Raw genomic sequence first — 23,217 nt, 5'->3', positions numbered from 1 at the left:
TTGTGTGTTTGATTGACAGCTCACTGTCATTAGTCACTGTAGTGTCCTTGTTTGCATATGGTAATCTGGGTTGTGCTGGTGCAGTAAATCCAGCTAGCTGCTCTTTTGTTATGTAGGCATGTCTGAAGGGTGTGTTGTGTTTGTTCTGAAAGCTCTAATACTGGGAGGAGCCGTTCACAATGATGGTCTGATGGAACTGTGAAAGGGAGTTTGATTGTAGCTTAACGAATTTTGTCTTTATGGTCATGCTCTGTGTGTGTGTGTGTGTGTGTGTGTGTGTGTGTGTGTGTGTGTCACAGCAGTAGGTCACTGCAGCCTGACTGAGGTCCTGAGCCAACAACCATATGCTCTGCATCAACAAGTAAAAATAGTAGCTCACACAACGACTCGTGTCACTGTTAATCACTGTGGCTTTACCAAAAGGTACACTGACCTTTGAGCCTGAACCCACTCACCTCGACACCTGACCTCTGCCCAGATCATTCACATTCACACAAACAAACACACGGTTTAATCTTTTAGTAAAGTTTTTCTGTCGGTATGTACACAAGCATTTAAAATGTATGAGTATATACAACCTGATCCAACAGGAAAACGTAAATGTCACGAGATAACATTTTTCATATGAATTTGTATGATTATTAGACAAAAGTAATCATATAGGTCCGCCCCCAACACCACCCCTAAACAGAGCCGTCACAGGGGCGCAAGCAGATTGTACAAAAACATACAAATGAGATTGTATGAATTCATATGAATTAATTAGCCGCCAATTCATCAAAACATAAAATAGTAATGAACTGTCATGAGATTGTGTTTGTATATAAACACATACAGTGTTGGGTATGCTACTCTAAAACAATAAATTAATTATAGCTACTAATTACATCTTCAAAAGTGTTATTAGATTACTGTACTAATTACTGTCTTTAAACATTATTAGATTACCTATTACTAGTTACTTTCTAAATCCCACACCGACCTCCAGCAGTTGAACAACACAAGGACAGACATAAAACTGCACTTCTGATTCTTTCAAATAAACAATATACAATTGCATAAATTATTCTTGAACTGAGTAAACTGTGTAAAGGGAGAAGGTTACATTACTTTTTAACATTACATTTGATGTTAAATTTAGTGTTTTATATAGAATTCTTGTACAGTATTTAATGCAATTACATCAGAAGTAACTGTAATTAAATGACAGAAAAGAGTAATCCCTTACTTTACCTTTTCAAGAGAAAAGTAATATGCAGATATACATTTGCATTCACAATGGAGTCCAAAATCCTGGGACCGCTCATGAAAATGTCTATTTTCTGTAGAAGCAAGACAATCCGATGTCTCTGCAGTTCACATGATCAATGCTACATTCGATTAGTGACCCAGAAACACTGCAGAATATAATTTCATTTCACAGCATAACTCACCTTTTTACTAAAAATGTCATAACCCCCCAAAATTAATTTGTTTAAATGAATGATTGTGGTCCTACACTGTATCGATGCATGGATGTATTCATGCAGGTTTATGTTTGAAGAGAAGAGCAGATCTCCTACAATGACTTTCTCTCGGAGATGAAAGGACAGATAGGCTAATGAGGACTATTTCTCTCCATAAATGATTCATTCTGCACCGTTCTGGGAACATGTGAGGAGAAGTGGGTGGTTCGGGGGTCTCTCTGGACTCTTGGAGTTATTCTGGGAGATAATTAGCGCCTGTATTTTGCCTGCACTGTCACGACTCAGCGCGGCTCAGTCAGTACCGGGTGCGGCGGAACTTCACCTGCGGCGAACGGCACGGCCGTGTCCCCTCCCTCTTCCAACACAGAGAACATATCCACACACACACATGCTGACTCACACACACTCACTTCCGGACACGACTGTGCCAATCCAGCCCTATGTCCTGAGTTTTATCATGCAGCACGCGCAGATCTAGTCACAGCGCTGAAGGAATAAACCGCGCGACTCTCGCAAAACTTAATTCAACTTTCGTGCCGGGAGAGACTCTTTCACCGCGCGCTCACAGGAGGATTTCACACTTTGAATGACAAAGGCGATCCCGTGGGAAAATCACGCGCCTTCACAAAATGGATAAAGGAACGGGACTCCTCCGTCCTGTGATTTTGTTTATTGCTCTTGGTAAGTTGATAGTTTCTGATAGTTTCTGAAAAGATTGTTCTCATTATTTTAAGGCAACAAAGAGGTTTGCTTCATGAAGCGCGCCTGAAAAGCGTGTTTGTATAGATTAAAAAAAGTTAGAAATGCATTGTGTCTTTATTATAAACTCGTCATATGGTTGTTTATCTTACTTTAGGCTCCTTTATGATGAAAATGAGCTAGATGTATTTTAGATTGATGTAAAATTTATATAATCATTGTTAAATGAGAGCAGAAGGTGCTTCCCTGTCATTGTATAGGCTATGTTAACCCAACAATGTGACATTAGTCTGTTATGAGCTTGAGTTTTTGTTTCCTTTTAGGCTTTATGGTAAATCCCCAAACCAGAGCTGAGTTATTATATATGTGTGTGGTGTAAAGTGTGAATCTCGGTTGTCTAATATTGCCTACACTGTAAAAAAGAATTGTTGGTTTAACTTAAAAAAAAAGTAAGTTACCTGGTTGCCTTAACATTTTGAGTACATTGAAATTTAAAAAATTGAGTTAATACAATGAAGGCAACAGAAACTCAAAATATTATGTTATCTGAAGCACATTAATTATTGAAGTTGATTTGACACAAGAAAAAATGTTGTGATAAATCATGAAAATAACTTTTTACAGTGTACATGCCAGCCGCCAGAGTTTAGTTTCTAATTCAGGGCAGTGATCCAGTGGTTAGTTTGGGTGTAAAATGTGTTTACTACAAGCAGATAATGGAAACCTGTTTTACAAGCATTATGTTTGCTGATTTTTAAACATGGTTTTGCTTCAGGACTTGGTGTCAAGGGCCAAAATGGTTTACCATACAAAAATGGCCTTCACATAAAACATTAAAATGTATGAATATTACTATGAACTGTTGAGACCAACAATATGCAAAATTTATATTTTTTTTTAATATGACAGGTGCAATAAGATCATAAAGTGTCACTTAAATTTCAATTTTTATTCTTTGAACAGACAATAATGTTGATTTCTTTATTTGTTTTCATATGGTTGTAACTAACCACCATGAATATGACCTCTAATATTCAGAATAATATTTGAGTTTACATTGACAAATAGACTCCCTTTGTTCTTGAATATTTGATTACATGCTTGATTTTTGAGGATGAGGGGATGTCACACACCATATCCATATTGGCATCTGCCTGAAAATGTCTACCATGTGACAAAATGTGCACTAAAGTACTATAGAGTTTTGCTAATATGCCTATACTTCTCGTAGTATGTTTACAATACCTTTCTACGGGAGATTCTCCCATACTCTATTCTTTTGATAGAGGGAAACAAGATACATTTCTAGTTTAAACATTATTTGTTCTTCAGACATTCCTCTTTAAATGCAGTAAGTATCAGCTGTATGCTGAGTGAATTACATTTGGTTTTCAATCACTGAAAATGGGTAAAAGTCAACAATTTGAACATGGAGCTGCTTTGAGATCCCCATATCTATGGGACTGAACTGTATAGGACCTTGATAATGAAGATTTAAAGGGGAATGTTTATTAAGAATGAGAATCTAGAAGGATATTAAGATATCTTGAATATTTGTAGAGTTACAGGCATGGCAACTTTGGAAAATGAATATTTACATCACTCAGACAGGTTTGTTCTATGCAGTTGAGCTGATCGAAAAACACGAGATGCATTTCTAGTTTCAACATTATTTGTTCTTCAGATATTCCTCTTTAAAATTAAAATAGTATCAGCTGTATGCAAAGTGACCCACATTTGGTTTTTGACCACTGAAACTGTGTACAAGTTACCATTTTACTCATGGAGCCACATTAAGATCTCCATATCTCTGCGATTGAACCATCAAAGGCCTTTAAAATGAAGATGCCAAAAGAAAAGTTTGTTAAGAACCAGAATCTAAAAGTATATTAATATATCTTTAAGACTTCTTGAGAAATGCAAACTTGAGGCAAAAAACACAAGAAGTGCTTTTTTTTGTTGTTGCAATTTTTGAACTGTCACTGTTGGCATATAATGAAACAAAGATTGACAGTTTACTAATAGACCTACAAATCTCTGTGTAAAAACAAAATAATGATGCTGCCATGTTTCTAAAGTCATTTTTACACTCCTCTAATTTGGCTCCAAATCTCAGGTGAAAATGCTGATTTTGACCCTCCTCGACAAAATAGTGGATTACTCAGTAAATATACATCTGTGACATTTAATATTTTGCCTTTGATTACCATTTATGTTTGTCTTTCTACAGATATATTATATATTATACTATATTAACAAAGTCAAAAATTTGAGCCAGGGACCTCTGGTTGAGTTGACACAGAATGACCCAATTGTATGCTAGTATGTGCTTCAAAATTCAGCACTTGATTGGATGCATGACCTTTGACTTTAACAATAAAAGATGGGAAGTGTTGTTGTTTTTTTTCGCTCCCTTTTATAAGATAGAGTTGCTGTTTATTATTTGCATTTACAAATATTTTCTGTGCTGATAAGTTTTTGTGTTGTCTGATCCGGCATGTTCTCTGGCTCACATTCATCATCGTTCATCTAATCAGCTCTGATCTGCTCATACTTATCAACTCTCACCGTTTCCTGTTTTAATACTGCAGCTTTTGACCTCAGTTACATGACAGCAGGTTTATTGCACCATATATTTCTCTAGTGTCTACTATGTTTGTCTTCTGAGTCTTCAAACCATATGAGAGCAACCAATCCCTCATGAAGAGACAAGTTGTTACATGTCACCTTCTCTCAGTTTTGGTTTCTGTCCCTCTTTCTCTTCTCTTCTGCTGGTTTGTCTGTTGTTGTTGTTTTTCCCCCCAGTGTAATGTTCCAGCTCATTCTAATTTGTGTTAGTGAATTTTCTGTCTTCAGCTGCCATGCTGATATAATCTGTCTCTGAGCACTTAATTCCCAACCCAATAAAGTCTTAATATTCACCTTTAGTTGCGACAGCATGTTTTCATTCCAGTGCTTTGAACTCATCCATGACCTAATATGGTTATTTACAACTAACATTTCCATGAATAGACAGTCTCTTTGAGGTCATCTTTAAGGTGTACTTTTAACAGATAAACTCATTTAAAATCTCTTCTGGGAAAACAGCACAAATATTGATGACTCATCCTGCACTAGAGACTGATCATTTCCCGTGACATCACCACACTTTCTGTCTCCATGGTTCCTTTGAACAACATGGTTTGGACAAACTTGACTGAATTTGGTTTTTATGACTTTTACCCCTGGTTTCACAGCCTAGTCCCAGACAAAAATGCATGTTTGAGCTGTTTTGACTAAAAGTAACTTGCATATCTTAAAATATGTCAGTGCCATTGTTTTCTCAAGATGCACATAAGTTTTTTTTTCAAATGCACATTTATAAAAGCTAGTTAAAGGGATAGTTCTTCCAAAAATTAAAATTCTGTCGTAATTTACTCCCCCTAAAGTTGTTCCAAACCTGTATAAATTTCTTTGTTCTGCTGAACACAAAGAAAGATATTTGGAAGAATGTTTGTAAGTGGGGAAAAAAGTACTATGGTAGTCAATGGAGGCGGGATCTGTTTGGTTACAAACATTCTTCCAAATATCTTCCAAATATACAAGTTTGGAACAACTCGAGGGGGAGCAAATGAAGACAGAGATTTCATTTTTGAGTGAACTATCCCTTTAACCCTTAAATGCATGACTGTTTCGCCAATCATTCTTACATATTCGGGTCTTTATCGACCCGGACCTATATCTAACACGGAAGGATCTCTACCTGTCGCGATAATATAAAACTCCTCTGATATTAGAGTAACAATTACAGAAGAATAAAATAAATCATATTTTGTTACCTTTTGGAGTTTGAAAGGGTTCCGTTTGAGCAGATGTTTTATGCCATCATCACTGTCCTCGTCAGAGCTCATTTCCCAGTAAATTCAACAAATAATATGCTATTTTTATGTTTGAGGTCGCGAATATGAGCCCATTCGCGATCTCAAACGTATTCTCAAAACTATATAATTTTCAACATCTTCAAAATCAATATTTCGATCGCTAACAGCTTCACCAGATCCATCCAGTAACAGTTACAGTCATATTTGATTGCGTTCAGTACTTGCTCTGCAGTAAATCGCTGAGCCATTTCATGTTTTACTTATTCTTTTGTTTTTTGTCTGAATGAGTCGTCACTTCAGAATTGTGTATCAGACATTGCCACCTTGTGGAATAAAGGTGAATTGCACTTATTCTGTCATCTAAGATTCAATTATTGTTGTGCAGAAAAAAATATACGTACACTTATACACACCTCGGGTCATTAGCGACCCTATGCAATTTTGACAAAAAATGAATACAAAAATAGGCATTATTTTAGAAATTTATGATTTTTTTTCTTGTTATATTCTTTATAATCAATTGATTGAGGAATACCAAGAAGGTTGATGTCTAACTTTAAAAAATGAACGAGGAGGAGGGTAGTGAATGACGTCTCGGGTCACTAAAGACCTGAGGTATGCATTTAAGGGTTAAGTGTAATAACTGAATTAAGGTCTAATTCTGTCTTAATCTAAACCCTGTCTATGAAACCAGGCCTAAATAATTTTGGTTGTAAGATAATTGATCTAAGGGATTATATACTGCCCTGCCAAAAAAAAAAAAAAAAAACTTTCCAGAGTCCACACCTTACATTCAGTGAAAGTATTTGGGATGTGCTTGTCAATACAAGATCTCGACCAAAATTTTGATGGAAATTTGGCCAAGATCTTGTATTAACAATGCCAGAGGTGAGCACTCTGTAAAGTCCGCTCCAGCACATCCCAAAGATGAATGTACTTTATTTTTATTTTGAGTATATAATAGTGTGAAGTGAATGACTGAAATTAGTTTTCTAATATACAAATATACTTTTTTTTTTAATAAATGAGCTGAACGGGGCAGTGAAGGGAATAAAGTGTCCATCATACATATATATTGTTTAAAAAGCATCCCAGGATGCTTTTCATGGGTGGCGACTTTGTATATAAGCTGACAAAATCTAGTTTTGATTAACATTTCTGGTCACTGCCTAATTCTCATACTATTGTAGTTTTGATCACTGTACTAATGTTTTAAAATTGTTTAAATCCAAACCTTTGACTGATACTGTGTATTTGATCATACTGTTACTTGTTCCAGTTGTCCAGTAGTGTGTTTCTCAGCATTCCTGTATTTCGTTTTTCCATACACCATATGTGAGACCTCTTGTCTTCTTCTCTCAGTGGTGGTCGGTGAGAGCCGTGTGGTGAAGGTTCCCGTCGGTCCTCTGGTGCGCGTCGAGGGTCAGGCCGTCTCCATCCGCTGCGATGTATCTGAATACCAGGGACCCAAAGATCAGGACTTTGATTGGTCTATTGTCCTCGCCGGTGATAAACTGCTCCCGCTCGTCTCCACCTTTGACAGTACTTTCACGGACACTACAGTGAAGGACCGGGTCAACAGTGGTGACATCAGTTATAAGAAGCTGGCAGATAATGCTGTGGAGCTCATATTCAAGAAGGTCAGAGTGACGGACAGTGGCTTGTATCGCTGCAGCACGCCCAGCACCGACTCAGTCATCAGCGGGAACTACGACGCCGATGTGGAGCTCAAAGGTGAGTCAAGACTGCGTTTACCAGCTCGTTGTGCTGTTTTCACTGAGCAAAAGCAGGTTTATTTATTCATATTATGCTCCGTCTGGGAGGAAGACTTCAACAGTCTCGCTCCATCTGCCAGACCGAAATGAAGTTATTTATTTATTTATAATAAAAATGGGGCAATGACTTCAGGATATACAAAGAGAAAATTGATAAACTTTAATATGGACCGATATTTTGGTATTTTATCATAAGTGGTCGTAGTGCCAATTCCAAAACCTGTGCATTTGTGAAAAGGGTAAATATTATGCGTCACTTTACATTCTGTGTACAAAGTTATTTTAAATTTATACTACGGGGCTGTTGAATGCTCGAATCTGATTGGTTGATGAACGTTCTAAGGTGTGCAATTATTTTCAGGGAAAAGCACGTCTAAAGTAGTTCTAGCACATCTTGACCGCATTACAGTTCCATATCAGTACGGCAAATAATTTCAATTATTTCAATAGGTCCTTACAGCCTACAACAGCAAAAGAAACAAATCCCACAATGACAATGACCAAGCAAATAAATATAGTAAACTATAGGATGAAGACGACAAATTATTCTCAAGGTTTTTGCCAACAAATACGTTTTATTATGTCCTGAAAGCGTGTACTCTTTCTCCCGCGCTCTCTCTCACTCAAACACACACTCACACAGAAATGTGTTGTCCGCTCTGCTCTGATGAATTAATCAGTAAAATAGTTTAGCAACTTAAAAGCTACATGACATTTCTCACCAGCGAGGTAATAACCGTGCGGTTCTTGAGGTAGATAAACTTATAGTTTCACTATTAGCAGAGAGAGACGCAAATTCAGGGAGGCTAATTCACATGTTCTCTCTCTCTCTCTCAACTGCGTTATTAACTGTATCAGTCTTCTATCAGTGGCTTAAGCCTAGTCCCACACATGAGTGTTTTAAGGACAAAAACCTGACAAATGTCTTGAAATACAACATCAGAACAGTGTCTTGAAGTGTGGTAACCGTAGTATAAGCGGAATAATTGACTCCGGACTGTTGAACAAACATCTAAAATAAGTTTTTTCAGAATCATATTTGTTACCTTAGGCTTTTATTGCTCGTATAGTTTGATTTAGTGAAAATATGGAAGGAAAAATGGATCAGTTTTATTCAGAGGCTCAAACTGATCAAACATATGTAACATGATGTAGATGCTGATATTTATATGGATGATATTCTGATGCTTGTAATGTAAATCAATGAGATCTTTAAAACAATATAGCAACTACTTTGATAAAATCATATAAATATCAAATAATTATCTGCCAATAATATATCTTAGTAAGATTTTTAAATATAGTAGTATGATATTTAAATGTGTAGTTTTTTTATCAAATCTCTGTAGTTTTAAAGCACATAATGCAATGCAGTACAATGATGATTTAGAGATGAACAAATAATCCTTCCTCAAAAATCTGATGATCATATTTGAGACTCATGATTTTTCTAATAAATGATGTCTGGATAATCAAGAGTCGCTTCAGTCCAGTAAGTGTTCATCTTGAGATATTACTAACAATATCAAAGTGATTCTTACATTTACTTTATAAAAAGAAATCAGTGCAGATTTCACAGCAGAAAGAAGCGCGAAGCACGAACTGAATGACGATTGTACAATTAAACTAAAAGACTTTTACTTGCTAAAAAGTATGAACTGTCAAACAAACAAGAGAAGGCCTGTAGTAGATAGTGTGAGACAGGATTATCAGTAAAGTTTTAATCATGTTGATCATTTTAGAGGCTTTACATGTTTAAACAAGGCTGCACTAGGAGTGTAAATGGAATGTGATGTGCTGCAAGGCCTGTGTGACAAAAATACAAAGACTTATTCTTTGCTCTACTTACTAGAGTGAAAGTCTCTAAAGCTCCGAAGCTTTTTTTCAGACAGCATGCTGATTTTATCACATTTCTGGATGCACCAACAGAGAGAAATAAGAGCACAGAACAACACAGGGAACATAAAATATGAGGTTCAGCTAATTCATAAAACAAATCTGTTAATTCTAACTGGGAGTTTAGTTATATAAGATGAAAAAGTTCACCCCAAAATAAAATAATTAAAGGTACGGGACCTATAATGCCCCTTTTACAAGATGTAATGTAAGTCTCTGGTGTCTCCAGAATGTGTCTGTGAAGTTTCAGCTCAAAATACCCCACAGATCATTTATTATAGCTTGACAAATTTGCCCCTATTTGGCCGTTTTTGAGTGTGTCCCTTTAAATGCAAATGAGCTGCTGCTTCCGGTCCCCTTTCCAGAAGAGGGCGGAGCTTTAACAGCTCAACAACAACAAAGCTGGAGAATCTCACGCAGCCAAAATGAGGATTGTCAGTAACGGCGTTCAGCCTTACATTGTTCAAACCGGAGTCGACACTAATGGAGAGACTCAGGAAGAAGTTACAACTTTTAGAATGAAACTGGACGTTTCTGAATGGTTAGTGGTAACCTCCAAAAAACAGGGTAATAAATGTAGTTATTATAAGCGTCTACATTCTGAAGCCATTTGATGGTTTTGTGTGATAAACGGATCAAAATCGTTATTGATTAAAAATCTTAAACTACATTTGACTGATGCCGTGTTATCTGTAGGTTTTCTGGGTCAGTAAATGACATGATGTTCTTGTCTGGGCGAACTTTCCCTATCATTTATAGAGCTGTTTTCACCCTGGGATTGTTTGGTGTCAGGCCCTAGAGAGGAGCATTAAAGAAGCCAACACTATCAGGAATTTCCCTAAAACTTTAGCCAAAAGTCAAGAGAGCTTAATTCACTATGACACAGACACAGAGCGTGAGAGAGGTCAAGGGTCAAACACAAACTGGCTCTTTGCAGCTCTTTTAGCTGGTGTTGTGATGTAGTAGTAGTAGTAGTAACCGCACTGTTAAGAAGAACAGTACATGAAGTTCAATATAAAGAGTGACGTGAAACCTGCAACTAAGTGTGATTTACATGTTTTAATGTTCGTTTAAAAAAGATGGCAGATCAGATTATGATTATTATCAATGTTGAAAACGCTTTAATATTCAGGATTCTTTGATGAACAGACAGTTCACAAGAACAAATAATTATTGTAAATGATTTTACTGTCATATTCGATCCTTGCTGAATGAAAACATTAATTTCTTTAAAAAACAAATCATGCTGACCCCAAACTTTTGAGTGTTAGTGTAATCTCAGATGTATATTTTTCCTTCATGACATCCCATTAATATTGTATTTGTTGTATTTATCAGCTTTTTTAGAGGTGAAGTGTGAAATTTCTGCAGCACCAGTAGCAACAAACGAAATTACAGTCTTTATTTGAGCGGCCAGACAGGGTCGAATATAAAAACAAGGTCTAAACCATGATTTTAAGTTTGGGGCAGGATTATCTGTTTGTCCTAACAATGGAAGACAAGTGTTTTGAAAACAAAATTTTTGCAATTCTGTTTGGTGATGTGAAATTCACACACTTCACCTTTAAACCCTTTGACGCACATCCCTCTCCTGCCTGCTTTAAAGTGTCCTTTGTTCTGTCCAGTGATCGGGGACAGTCTGAATGTTTCTTCAGCCATTCCCAAGTCAGCGGTGTCCGAGGGAGAATCGGTGGAGCTTCAGTGCAACACGACACGGGGCTTCACGGAGCACACCTTCCTCTCCGTCACCTGGTCCATCAGGAAAGGGAAAGGGAACGGAACGTTGGAGGAAATCTTGACGTTTGGGCCGGATGATAAGGTCAAAGTTGGAAGTAACTACACTCAGCGTTACACAGACGGCGGGCTTCGCTTGGACCTTCGTGGAGGTGGATTTTATGGACTAGTCCTGAAGAGAGCAAAGCCGTCAGACCAGGGGGTGTATGTGTGTACGGCCCAAGAGTGGGTAAGGCAGGGAGAAGGAGGAAGAACTTGGAGGAAGATTCTGGAGAAGTCTGAGGATATGGGGAATGTTGTTGTTACACCCACAGGTGAGTCACATCTCATTCTCTTCTCAGTTCCCCATTATGTGAGTCTGTGTATTGTGACTACAGTTATGGGCATAGATCAATTAAACTTTGGGTGACTGATGACTCCATTACCTGAGACATGATTATGAGGTTGTGTGTTAAAATATAGCTGGTATTAAGGTGTTTTATACAGCTCCTGAGCGTTAGCACTGCATAATGTGCGGTACTATTACAAAATATGATTCTTCTCCATATTTGATGACTCACGATACTGAAGAAGATGTGACAACATTTGCAGAAAGAAATAGCTTCTTTTTTTTTAAGTGGCCTTGGTTCTTAAAGAATTTTTCATACATTTTCTTCATCCTTTCTTCAAAAATATATTATAAGCTCTCACCCAAATTAACCAGCTAAATATAATGGCATTACAAACTTTGATGTGAAGCACTTCAAATGGCATAACTTACAAAAAACTTAGCATTAAGCTTAAAATATAAGTAGTTTGAGAGTTTAGGGCAGGGGTGTCAAGCTCAGTTCCTGGAGTGTCACAGTCCAGCAGAGTTTAGGTTTAACACACACACCTGTGGTTTTCATATAAGCCTGAAGGTCTTGATGAGCTGGATCAGGTGTTTAATTAGGGTTGAAGCTAAACTCTGCATGGCTGTGGTCCTCCAGGAACTGAGTTTGACACTTGAGTTTGAATGACATTATTCGCTGTGATTCATGGGAGTAGATGGACACAGCTGATCTCCTTTGCCACACTTTCAATTCCCATGGCAGATCCACTGGTTGATTTCCCTTTGGGATTATGGGTAGTGTAGTTCTTCAGCAGAAATGATAGTATTTATTTTTATTTATTAAATGCAAATCACACTGATTATTGGCTTCTACAGAATACTGTTTCTGAACTTCAGAGCTTGTGGAAAGTCTGTCTTGAAAGCTTTATTTGTTAAATCAGTTTCTCTAAGGAGAAAATTAATGCATGCATTAATCTATGCATTTATGGCACTGTACTTTGTATTATCACCTAATCAGTAAATTACAAAAAAAAAAAAATGTTTCTAACACAACGACTGAGGTAGTGATGGCAAATTTCATGTCATTCTCTCTTCTGATTGCTGTAATCAAATATTTTTTTTCCTCTTTTGGATGGTTGTGGTAATGCTATCATTGTGTTTTTTTTTCTATCTTTTGCTATCGGAACAAATGGGAATACAAAAATTATATTTGCTGTCATCTCCCGTTCAGTTTATCCAACTATGACGACTTCTGCTTTTGAGAACCTGGAAATGTGACTGGGGTCCATCCATAGGAAATGTACTTCCAGATCCTGACTGTCCTGGTCTAGTGAGCAGCTGATGCTCTCTGGTTTAAAGAGGTCATTCTTGGATTGAGTAGGGAGTGAACAACGCTTTTACACTGTGGATAGTTGAGCTAAATTTAAAGCTGCAAAGAAGTTTCGAGTTTTCTCAACTTCAGGAGTTGTCGGTGTCAACTGTTTTTAGACAAAACACAGCGTGAAACACTGTTTTTTTCGTCCCGCTCCCGCAATGGTTCTATACCGCACGAACCCGCTCCCGCCTAAAATTCACTCTGTGTTCACCCGCTATCCGCATAGGCTATAGTTATTTTCTTCCCGCCCCGACGGGTCCCGCTAAAGATCGTTTTCAGAATCTCGCGTTTAAACTTCCCCTAAAGAAAGAGAGTGATTGAGGATAACAAATATAAAATGTTGCATATATATACAAGATTTGTTATTTGTCTATAATGCTGTCAACACCATCCACGCAAGAACAGAATGACTGTTTCAGAACGTCTCTCCTCCAAAATCCGATCACAAAGGTTGAATGTTCTCTGAACGTGCACTCGCGCACCTCTGATGCAAAGAACATATCTTGCCAGGTTTTTGAACGCCACCACTGCAGAAGGTTTTGTTCACTTCAAATTCAAGCACAGATGCGCTGATGTCAATGCATCTCGGGAGCGACCGGGTTATTGTCAGACCGCCCGCTCCCGCCTAATGCACTCTATAGTTACCGACCGCAATCCGCCTTTCATTCAAAATTTAATCCCGCGCAGCAAGAAATCTGATCGGGTCCCGCGGTTCCCGGTTCCGGTTTTCCTCTACTCGGATGCATCAGGATATTTATTAATATTTATATTCCTCTGATTGTGTTCATCAGAAAGAAGAAAGTCATACACCTTAGATGGCTTGAGGATGAGTAAAACTTGGGCTAATTTTCATTTGAAAGTGAACTAATCCTTTTACATGCTTTTTAAGAGAAAACACCATATAAACTCTAAATAGATGATTTATCCTTTTAATCCTGTGAGTGTAAACACATCATGTTTGGACCAAATACACAAAATTTATGTATTCCAGTGCAAGGCATTATGGGTATCCCCCCTCTGTAATATATGCAATAATATGAGATTCAAGGTGTTTCTAGCTTTAGTTTGCATTTATAAAGCTAGAAACTCCTTGAATCTCATATTATTGCATCTATTACTGTTATATAATAGTCTATTACTATTACTATTTTGTTTGCTTTTTAGGTAAACACAGGTTTACAATATTCACATTTCATAAATCCATTCTATATTAAAAATAAAAAAAGAATATGAATCCTGAAATCAAGTAAAGACTAGCAGTGATGGCTATAGTGGGAGTTATAAGGAAGGTGGAACTGTTCAAAAGGTTCGGGATCAAACTGTGCTGCTCAATGTTAGACCACTAAAAAGTTCTCACAATTTAAATTGACAAGTTTCTCTAAATTAAAATATTCCTTTATTTTATTATCTCAACTTTTTAGTTCCTTAGAACTAAAAAGTTCCCTTTAAAATAGAGTATTCTACAAGAAGAGATGGTCTGACTGACACAACACAACCTCGCTCAGTCTCAGCCTGCTGCCTTTTAAACGATTGTTTCTAATTTAAACTGATCTTTGCACTCGGGTATGAGTGTTTTGTGTGCAGTATGCATTAGCTAGTCAGTGAACATACTGTGGGTTTGCCGTCTGAGACTGAGATTATCATGGTTGTCTGGGTTACAGAAACCGTTACTTGAACTTTTTTTTTAATTTGCGTTGGGATTTGTAAGAGAAATTATTGCCTGTAGACATCAGCCAAGAGACAATGGCGCTTTCTAAGTCCCTGTTATTATGAAGCATTATGAACAATGATACCGAAGTCTAAGGGATTTCTAGACTGTAGCTGTGATCTGTTATTAAAAGTTCTTTCATGAGGCTCTCTCTTCAGTAAATGGGTTCATTTTATCTCAGCTTGCCTTGAAGTTATAAAGAGGCCTGCGGGGCTTACGAATATTGGCAATGACTGATCCTATTCAAAGTCAGAATGTCTGAGGATGCCCGTATATTGCACCAAAAGGACAAAAAGTACTGTAAAAGAATCATTAATGCAGTCTATACTCATACTCGAGTCTTCTGCGGTCATATGATATAAGATTAATGTGATCGTTTTGGTCTGTATCTGTCACTCTTCTCTGATTTATTTCCTCTCTGTCCTCCCGTTCATTCTCAAGAGAACATTCAGATGGCCATGTTCTTCTGGAGTGCCGATCACACCATCTTCGATTTGGCTGGATATACTTCACTGACCACAAAACATGCATGGAAAACTGAGCGATAACTTTAGATGATGGTTGCTGGCTTAAGTAATCACTTGTTTTCGGTTTTTATCTCTGACTTGCTCACAGGACCAGAAACTCCCTCAGGGAACAGAAAGTCCCAAACACTTCCAGACGCGCAAACTTTTTCCCTCGGGGAACTCTACCTTGCCCTTCCCTACATCACCTTTAAACTATGTAGTATTACTAGATGCCTGGACGCAGTTTTAACAGTGGCGTGTTTGTGGGTAATGGAGTCGGTTTTGTTTGCAGTTGGCCCTGATGTTATCTCGAATCTCGACCCTCTTACCGGCCTCCAGACTGCAATGCAGCAACGTGTGAGGGATGTTTGAAGTTTAGCAGGCAAACCGACTCGCTGGCTGTCCAATCTCAGTGCACTGCAGTTCACCCTTCATGAATGGGAAGCAGATCTTGGTGGTCACAGTATTTTAGAAAGTAGTATTTGATAATACAAAAACAAGTTTAATAACTTGTTTTGTAGATCACTATACACTACAGTTCAGAAGATTATTTTAGTGTTTTTGAAAGAAGTCTCTTATACTCACGGTATAAGGCTGTATTGTTTTATATTGTAAACTGTAATTTATTCCTGTGATCAAAGCTGAATTTTCAGCATCATTACTCCAGTCTTCAGTGTCACATGATCCTTCAGAAATCACTCTAATATGATGATTTGATGCTCAAGAAACATTTCTGATTATTATCAATGTTGTGCTGCTTAATATTTAACAATTAATACTTTTATTCAGCAAAGATGCATTAAATTGATCAGATGTGACTGTAAAGGCTGTTATTTTCAACTTTCTATTCAAAGAATGCTGAAGACAGGGTTCGTATAAGGTGCTTGAAGTGCTTGAATTTGACTTTGAAATGTAAGTCTTGGAAAAGCCTTGAAAACAGCCATATTTATGGAAAGGTACTTGAAAAGTGCGTGGATTATTGAAAGACAATATATACGAAGTTATTGTTTAATTTTATTGCTAAAACAATCCTTTCATGCAAGATTAACACTGCAACCTGTCTGATATACATATAGAGCCATTTCGCATGGCTATGAACGTGATATTGCTCAAATAAACATCCAAGTATATGATACAGCTTTCATTCTTCAGGTCAATCATATATTCATGGCTAAAAAATTAGTTTGAATAAGGAAAACGATATCTTTGTCATAGTGTCCTTTCAATGGTTTTAGTTTATTTTTATTGATCTATTTACCTTTTTTTTTTTAAAGAATTTGAAAGATAATAAAGATATTGTTTGATAAGTGAGATATAGTCCTTGAAAACCAAAAAAGTAGTGCTTGAAAAGTCCTCAAGTCCTAGAATTTCATTTTACAGTTTCTGTTCGAGCCCAAATTTCTGAAGGATCATGTGACACTGAAGTCTGGAGAAATGATGCTGGAAATTCAGCTTTGATCACAGGAATAAATGACATTTTACTGTATATTCAAATAGAAAACAGCTATTTTACATTGTTATAATATTTCACTGTATTTTTATCAAATAAATGCAGTCTTGGTAAGCAGAAGAGACTTCTTTCAAAAACATAAAAAAAAAAAAAATCATAATTATTGCAACCTTTTGTCCAGTAGTGCATCTCCATATCACTTGTCTTTCTTGAGTCCACTGTCTTTTTGGTTCAGTCCAGTGTTGAAGTAATGTAACTGTGTGTCTGAGCAGAGTTCACTCTCAGTGGAGCTGGAGAATAATCTCTAACCTGTTGTTTGTCTATGAATGATTGATCCAGTCTTTACCTGGTGTACCTGTCTGTTAACTCCACTCGATGATTCACTTTCTAAGGCTTTGCAGTGTCAAATGATAGAAATAGAAACAAAGCATTTCTTGTTTTACATATGTGAAGTAGGGCTGGACAGTATAGGTGACAAATGGACACAAACTTTTGTTTTCATTAAGACTTTATATATTTTATAAGGGAATGTGTATGCACAGATGCACTGACTTAAGTTTAACCAGTTTTAATCAACTCTTTGTTTTCTAGTTCATGTGGCCTTGTGTTGTGTCAAAATAATGAAAAGTACAAAGTACAACATGAGGTAATGAAAATGACATGCTGTGTGTAGTTTTGTATGTCACACCGGTGGATCTTTCAAGGTATTAATCTATTCTGACACCGTTTCCCACGGTTACATTTACATTTATTAATTTAGCATATGCTTTTATCCAAAGCAGCCTAAAATGAGGAACATCACAGAGAATAAGAGCAAAAAATATCTGCAGAACATAAAAGTGTAAGCTAGTACACAAGCCAGAGCAGATACAGTAGAAATAGATAGAAGTAATTGCCAGTTTATGGTTGTGTTTTAGTTAAGTGTGTGCAGAAAAGCGGTGTCATTCTTCAGCTTAGGAAAAGGGAGGCTAATAAGTAAAACTTTAATAAGCATAAATTTGCCATTAATCTTTCTTTCTGTTGTGGAGGTGTCGCACCCCAAGAATGAATACATTTTAATTAACAGTAGGAGGAGGTAAAACTTTCTTTTGTTTTTCCTGAACTTCAAAATGTCTTCATTTCTCCTGTTGGGATTCTGATTAACAACATTTCATGGATTCCCAATAGATTGTCCAATAACAAGTGAATTTTCGGTAACACTTTAGTTTAGGGTCCGATTCTCTCTACACTCTAAAAAAAAAAAAAAAAATGCTGGGTTAAAAACAACCCAGTTTGGTTTATTTGGGAACCCAGCACTGGGTAAATATTGGATAGAACACATGCTGGGTTATTTTTACCCAGCGTTCAGGGTTTTATATAGGGATGCACCAATATGAACATTTTGGCCGATACCGATAATCAGAACAGTCTGAAGGTCTAGTCCGAGTTTGGTGGTTGTAGCTTGTAGCTTGGTGGTTGTCGCTATTTGAAAGCTGATAACCAATATATTGGCTGATAAATCTTAATCCAATTTTTTTTATATCATTTTTGAGAGCCTGATTACAGAAACAAAAGTCTCACCATTAAAAGCCATGTCCCAAACACAATCATAATAATATAGCCTTAATGACAGACTTGCGCTGTATGTTGCACTTAACTGTATTTTTGAAGTGATTTTAATCCTATTTCAAGCAGTTCAAAACCATCATGGAGGGCTGAAGTGTCTCAGCTGAAGGAAATAATACATTATTTATCAGCTTTAATATATATCAGCCAAATTTTCTTATCAAGCTGATAATGATAAACATTACAAGTGAACATACACTGCCCTCCAAAAGTTTGGAAACGCCCCAGAAAAGTGGGGTTTTGGACAATATTGGCATGAATCCTTTTTAATTTGTGATAATTTTGCACTGATAAGGGACAACACAAACTACGAAAACATATTTTATTATATAAACAGTTTATACATTGAAAAAAATTTCGATTCATCAAAATATCCAGCATTAGCAGCTATCTGACCTAAACTGGGTTCTGATTGGTTCATTGTATTCTAAACTTAATTATCAATCAATTGTTGAAGCTATTAAGGTGTGCTGACCCAAAAATCTTTTACAAACCTGGGCCAAGTTTAAACCAGTAACCAGCATCACAGCTGGCAAAGGGGCATGTCTGACTTTGACATGTATATATTGCCATTATTATGTAATCAAAGTGAAAATTATTATTGCTGGTCTTCAATGATAATGTCAAGTAACTGTAATGTATTTGCACCAAAAAATGAGAAAGATTTATGCTGATATCGTCCAAAACCACACTTTGCCAGGGGTGTTTCCAAACTTTTGGAGGGCAGTGTATATCGACCGATACCGATATGGTGGCCGATATATCATGCATCCTTAGTTTTATAATTTTTTATTTATTTTTTTTTTTTTTTTTAAATCAGTGCTGGGTTGGTCAATTTGATATTGGTTTTTAGTTTTAAATAATAAAATTCACTCTAAAATCTATCTATACATATAGGACAGGAACAGTTCATATACAATATTTTTTGTTCAATGACAAGTCAATCTTTTACAATCATAAATACTCCAAAACATTTAGTAAATGTTTGGCCAATGGAGCCAATGGAGTCTGTGGGAAGAAAACTGGTATCAGTAGGCTGTTCCAGTTCATTAAAGGTGCCCTAGAACTTTTTTTTAAACGATGTAATATAAGTCTAAGGTGTCCCCTGAATGTGTCTGTGAAGTTTCAGCTCAAAATACCCCATAGATTTTTTTTAATTCATTTTTTTTAACTGCCTATTTTGGGGCATAATTAGAAATGAGCCGATTCAGGGTGTGTGGCCCTTTAAATCTCGTGCTCCACGCCCCAAGAGCTCGTGCTTGCCTTAAACAACATAAACAAAGTTCACACAGCTAATATAACCCTCAAAATGGATCTTTACAAAGTGTTTGTCATGCAGCATGTCTAATCGCGCAAGTACAGTGTTTATTTTGATGTTTACATTTGATTCTGAATGAGTTTGATAGTGTTCCGTGGCTAACGGCTAATGCTACACTGTTGGAGAGATTTATAAAGAATAAAGTTGTTTATGAATTATACATACTGCAAGTGTTTAAAAATGAAAATAGCGACGGCTCTTGTCTCCGTGAATACAGTAAGAAACGATGGTAACTTTAACCACATTTAACAGTACATTAGCAACATGCTAACGAAACATTTAGAAAGACAGTTTACAAATATCACTAAAAATATCATATTATCATGAATCATGTCAGTTATTATTGCTCCATCTGCCATTTTTCACTATTGTTTAGGTACTTGCTTACCTTATCTGATGATTCAGCTGTGCACAGATCCAGACGTTAATACTGGCTGCCCTTGTCTAATGCCTTGAACATGAGCTGGCATATGCAAATATTGGGGTCGTACATATTAATGATCCCGACTGTTACGTAACAGTCGGTGTTATGTTGAGATTCGCCTGTTCTTCTGAGGTCTTTTAAACAAATGAGATTTATATAAGAAGGAGGAAACAATGGAGTTTGAGACTCACTGTATGTCATTTCCATGTACTGAACTCTTGTTATTCAACTATGCCGAGGTAAATTCAATTTTTGAATCTAGGGCACCTTTAAATGGCAATCTTATATATTCATTTTTGAAAAGTTACATAAAAAACAGCATTACCTTGTGCCATGTGCACATCTGTCAAGCATTTAAGTTTCAACCATTAAATGCATAGCGCGACCACAGCTGCAACGCTAGCGCACTAGATCAACAGTGCTCATATTATAGAGTCAATAGGAAACTTCCATGAAACTTCGGCCGGGAAACTTCCATGATTGTGCCGGCGCGTTGTTCGCTTTGAGTGTAGATCCAGTGTTAGCTGTGTTTGTAGAAGGCTAGCGTTCCAAGCTGCGGTGTACATGTAAAAAATAAAGATCAAATGTGAGACTACAGACATTTTCCTCTTTTGTACAGTAATAATTTGATAGGAATACAATGTAATACAAACCTTAATTTCGTTCAGGAATTTCCCCTCAGGAAGTGTTCTCTCAGAACAGAAACCTAAATGACCATTAAGTTCCAGTTTTAACCGGTTTGGCACAGACTACCCAACATTGGGTTATTTACCCAGCACTGGGAAGGTATGTGAGGGGGCATTAAAAAATTACCCAGCAGCTGAGATACAGAAAAACTACCCATATAAAAAATACCCCAATAAAATTACCCAGCATTTTTTTAGTGTAATAATTAATGAGTCATACTCTAATTAGCTAATTAGATCACGCAAATACTATATTTAGATAATAAAATGTCAATCACGCTACAGGACCACTACCACATTTTACAGACAGATGTTATACCGTGACATGAAATATACCCTGATGTAATATTTTGCATGAACAGACCATAATATTTCTCGACTGTATTATGACAGGATGTGCTTCTAAAGTGGCAGAAGGAAGTTCCTCCTTTGAGTTCTCCCGAGGCCTCGTATTCCTTATTAATCTCTCATTCTAGTGGCTCATTGTGAAACGTTACAGCTGTGTTTGTGTTCAGCTCTCAGACTGTCGGTTGCGTGCTTGCAGAGCAGCAGCTCGCCGTTTGCCGCTGGTGATGGAATCATGTCAAGGATTTCTGTGCATCATGCAGCTTTATTTTTGAAGTCTCTTCTCCCTCAACGTTAAATGTTAATCAGTGTTTTGCATATTCTAACTGCGTTGTGAATTCAGCTTGGGGAATTTCCACGTAGCTGGATATTCAAAGCTTGCCACATAATGCTGCCAAACGCAATGTGCCGTAGCCCTCTTTGTCAGAGCTTGTTCCTTTTATGATAGTTTCTGTGATACAGTATGTCTGTTTGTAATGTTTCTGAGGACACAGCAGTGCTAGAGGAAGTGCATGAATGTTATAGTGTGATGTGGGTCAGGGTAAGATAAGGAGCAGAGGAACTGGTTCAGCATCTGCAGAGACTAATTTTATCATTTCAGGCCCTTTGTCTTTAACAGGACAGGACTTACAATAGAGAACTAAATCAAGTGTTTTTCACATACAAACAGGTGTCTCTTCTCAAAGCACACAACAGCTGAGTACAGTGTGTGTCTGCAGTGAGCTGGTCCGGTGTCAAATACACAACACCAGACGTGTGTGTGTGTGTGTGTGTGTGAGCTCACCATAGCTTGAACAATGACAGCTGAAAATCGAGAGAATGTGCACCCTTGCCCTTCCCTTCATACCCAGAGAAAAACTAAAAAACTAGGTCGACTAGCATACATCTACAGACACTGAGACTGGGTGAACAATTACTGTATGTCGCAGTGTTTTTTATTCTTTTGATTCATTTTTGATGTGTTTGACGTGAAATGGCTGTAAAGGGGTGATTTATTTTTAGTCAGAGAAATCAATCATCAATCAATGAAATATTATTACAATGTCCCACATGGAAAAAACCTATATAAACATATATGTTTCAATATAGGTTTTGATATAGGTTTTACATATATGTGACATATATAAAATTGGCCGTTTTCCTATATTATATGTACATATATGTACATATATGCACACATATATGTACACATATATGCACACATATATGTACACATATATATATATATATATATATATATACACATATATGTACATATATGTACACATAAAATAGGAAAACGGCCAATTTTATATATGTCACATATATTAAAAACCTATATCAAACCTATATTGAAACATATATGTTTATATAGGTTTTTTTCCATGTGGGACCAATTTCACGTGTTCGTGTAGCGGTGTGTTTTCTGCGTTGTGTCGTAATCAAAGACAGACTGCGAAAAATCTTGCCATCAGGTCCTCACTTTATTCTGTATAACACAAATGGCAATATATGAGGACTTGTGCAGCATACAAACAGCATGCGGCAGCAACGCACAACGCTGAGAAAGAGAGATATTAAAAGTAACTTAAGTAAAGAAAAATAATCAACGAAACATCTGAATGTACATCACAGTCAAAAATGAGATATGAGCTACAAAATGACCAGATCCTGCCATTAGCTATATAGAAGACATATCTTGTATGTATAGGGCATATATATGGATATGAAGAAGCAATACAGGAGACCTATATTTCCTGTATATGCACATATATGCACCTCAATTTTGCCTATATGTGGCATATATACACATATATGCAGTATATATGCGCATATATGCAGCATATATATAGCATATATGCAGTATATATGCGCATATATGCAGTATATATGCGCATATATGCAGCATATATATTATCATATATGTGCATATATGCAACATATATGTACATATACACTGCATATAAGTTTCATATATGCGCATATATCCACATATAGGTTCTTTCCATGTGGGGTAAAATAGCTGTTTTCTATGTGAATATATTTTAAAATGTAACTAATTCCTGTGATCAAAGCTGAAT

General features: G+C 36.7%; 1 protein-coding gene across 1 annotated transcript in view; it reads left to right on the top strand.

The window, feature by feature from the left end:
* The first annotated feature begins 1,697 nt into the window (after positions 1 to 1,697).
* Positions 1,698 to 23,217, top strand: part of LOC125269754 (prostaglandin F2 receptor negative regulator-like) — a 43,973-nt gene continuing 22,453 nt past the window's right edge. Inside the window, exons 1-3 of the mRNA XM_048192716.1 lie at positions 1,698 to 2,147; positions 7,388 to 7,759; positions 11,322 to 11,744. Of these exons, the coding sequence (XP_048048673.1) occupies positions 2,096 to 2,147; positions 7,388 to 7,759; positions 11,322 to 11,744 (847 nt within the window). The 5' untranslated portion in view covers positions 1,698 to 2,095. The remainder of the gene's footprint in view (positions 2,148 to 7,387; positions 7,760 to 11,321; positions 11,745 to 23,217) is intronic.

The sequence above is a fragment of the Megalobrama amblycephala genome, linkage group LG6, assembly GCF_018812025.1.
Source record: "Megalobrama amblycephala isolate DHTTF-2021 linkage group LG6, ASM1881202v1, whole genome shotgun sequence".
NCBI classification, from domain to species: Eukaryota; Metazoa; Chordata; class Actinopteri; order Cypriniformes; family Xenocyprididae; genus Megalobrama; species Megalobrama amblycephala.
This window is presented reverse-complemented; position numbering and strand designations above follow the sequence as displayed.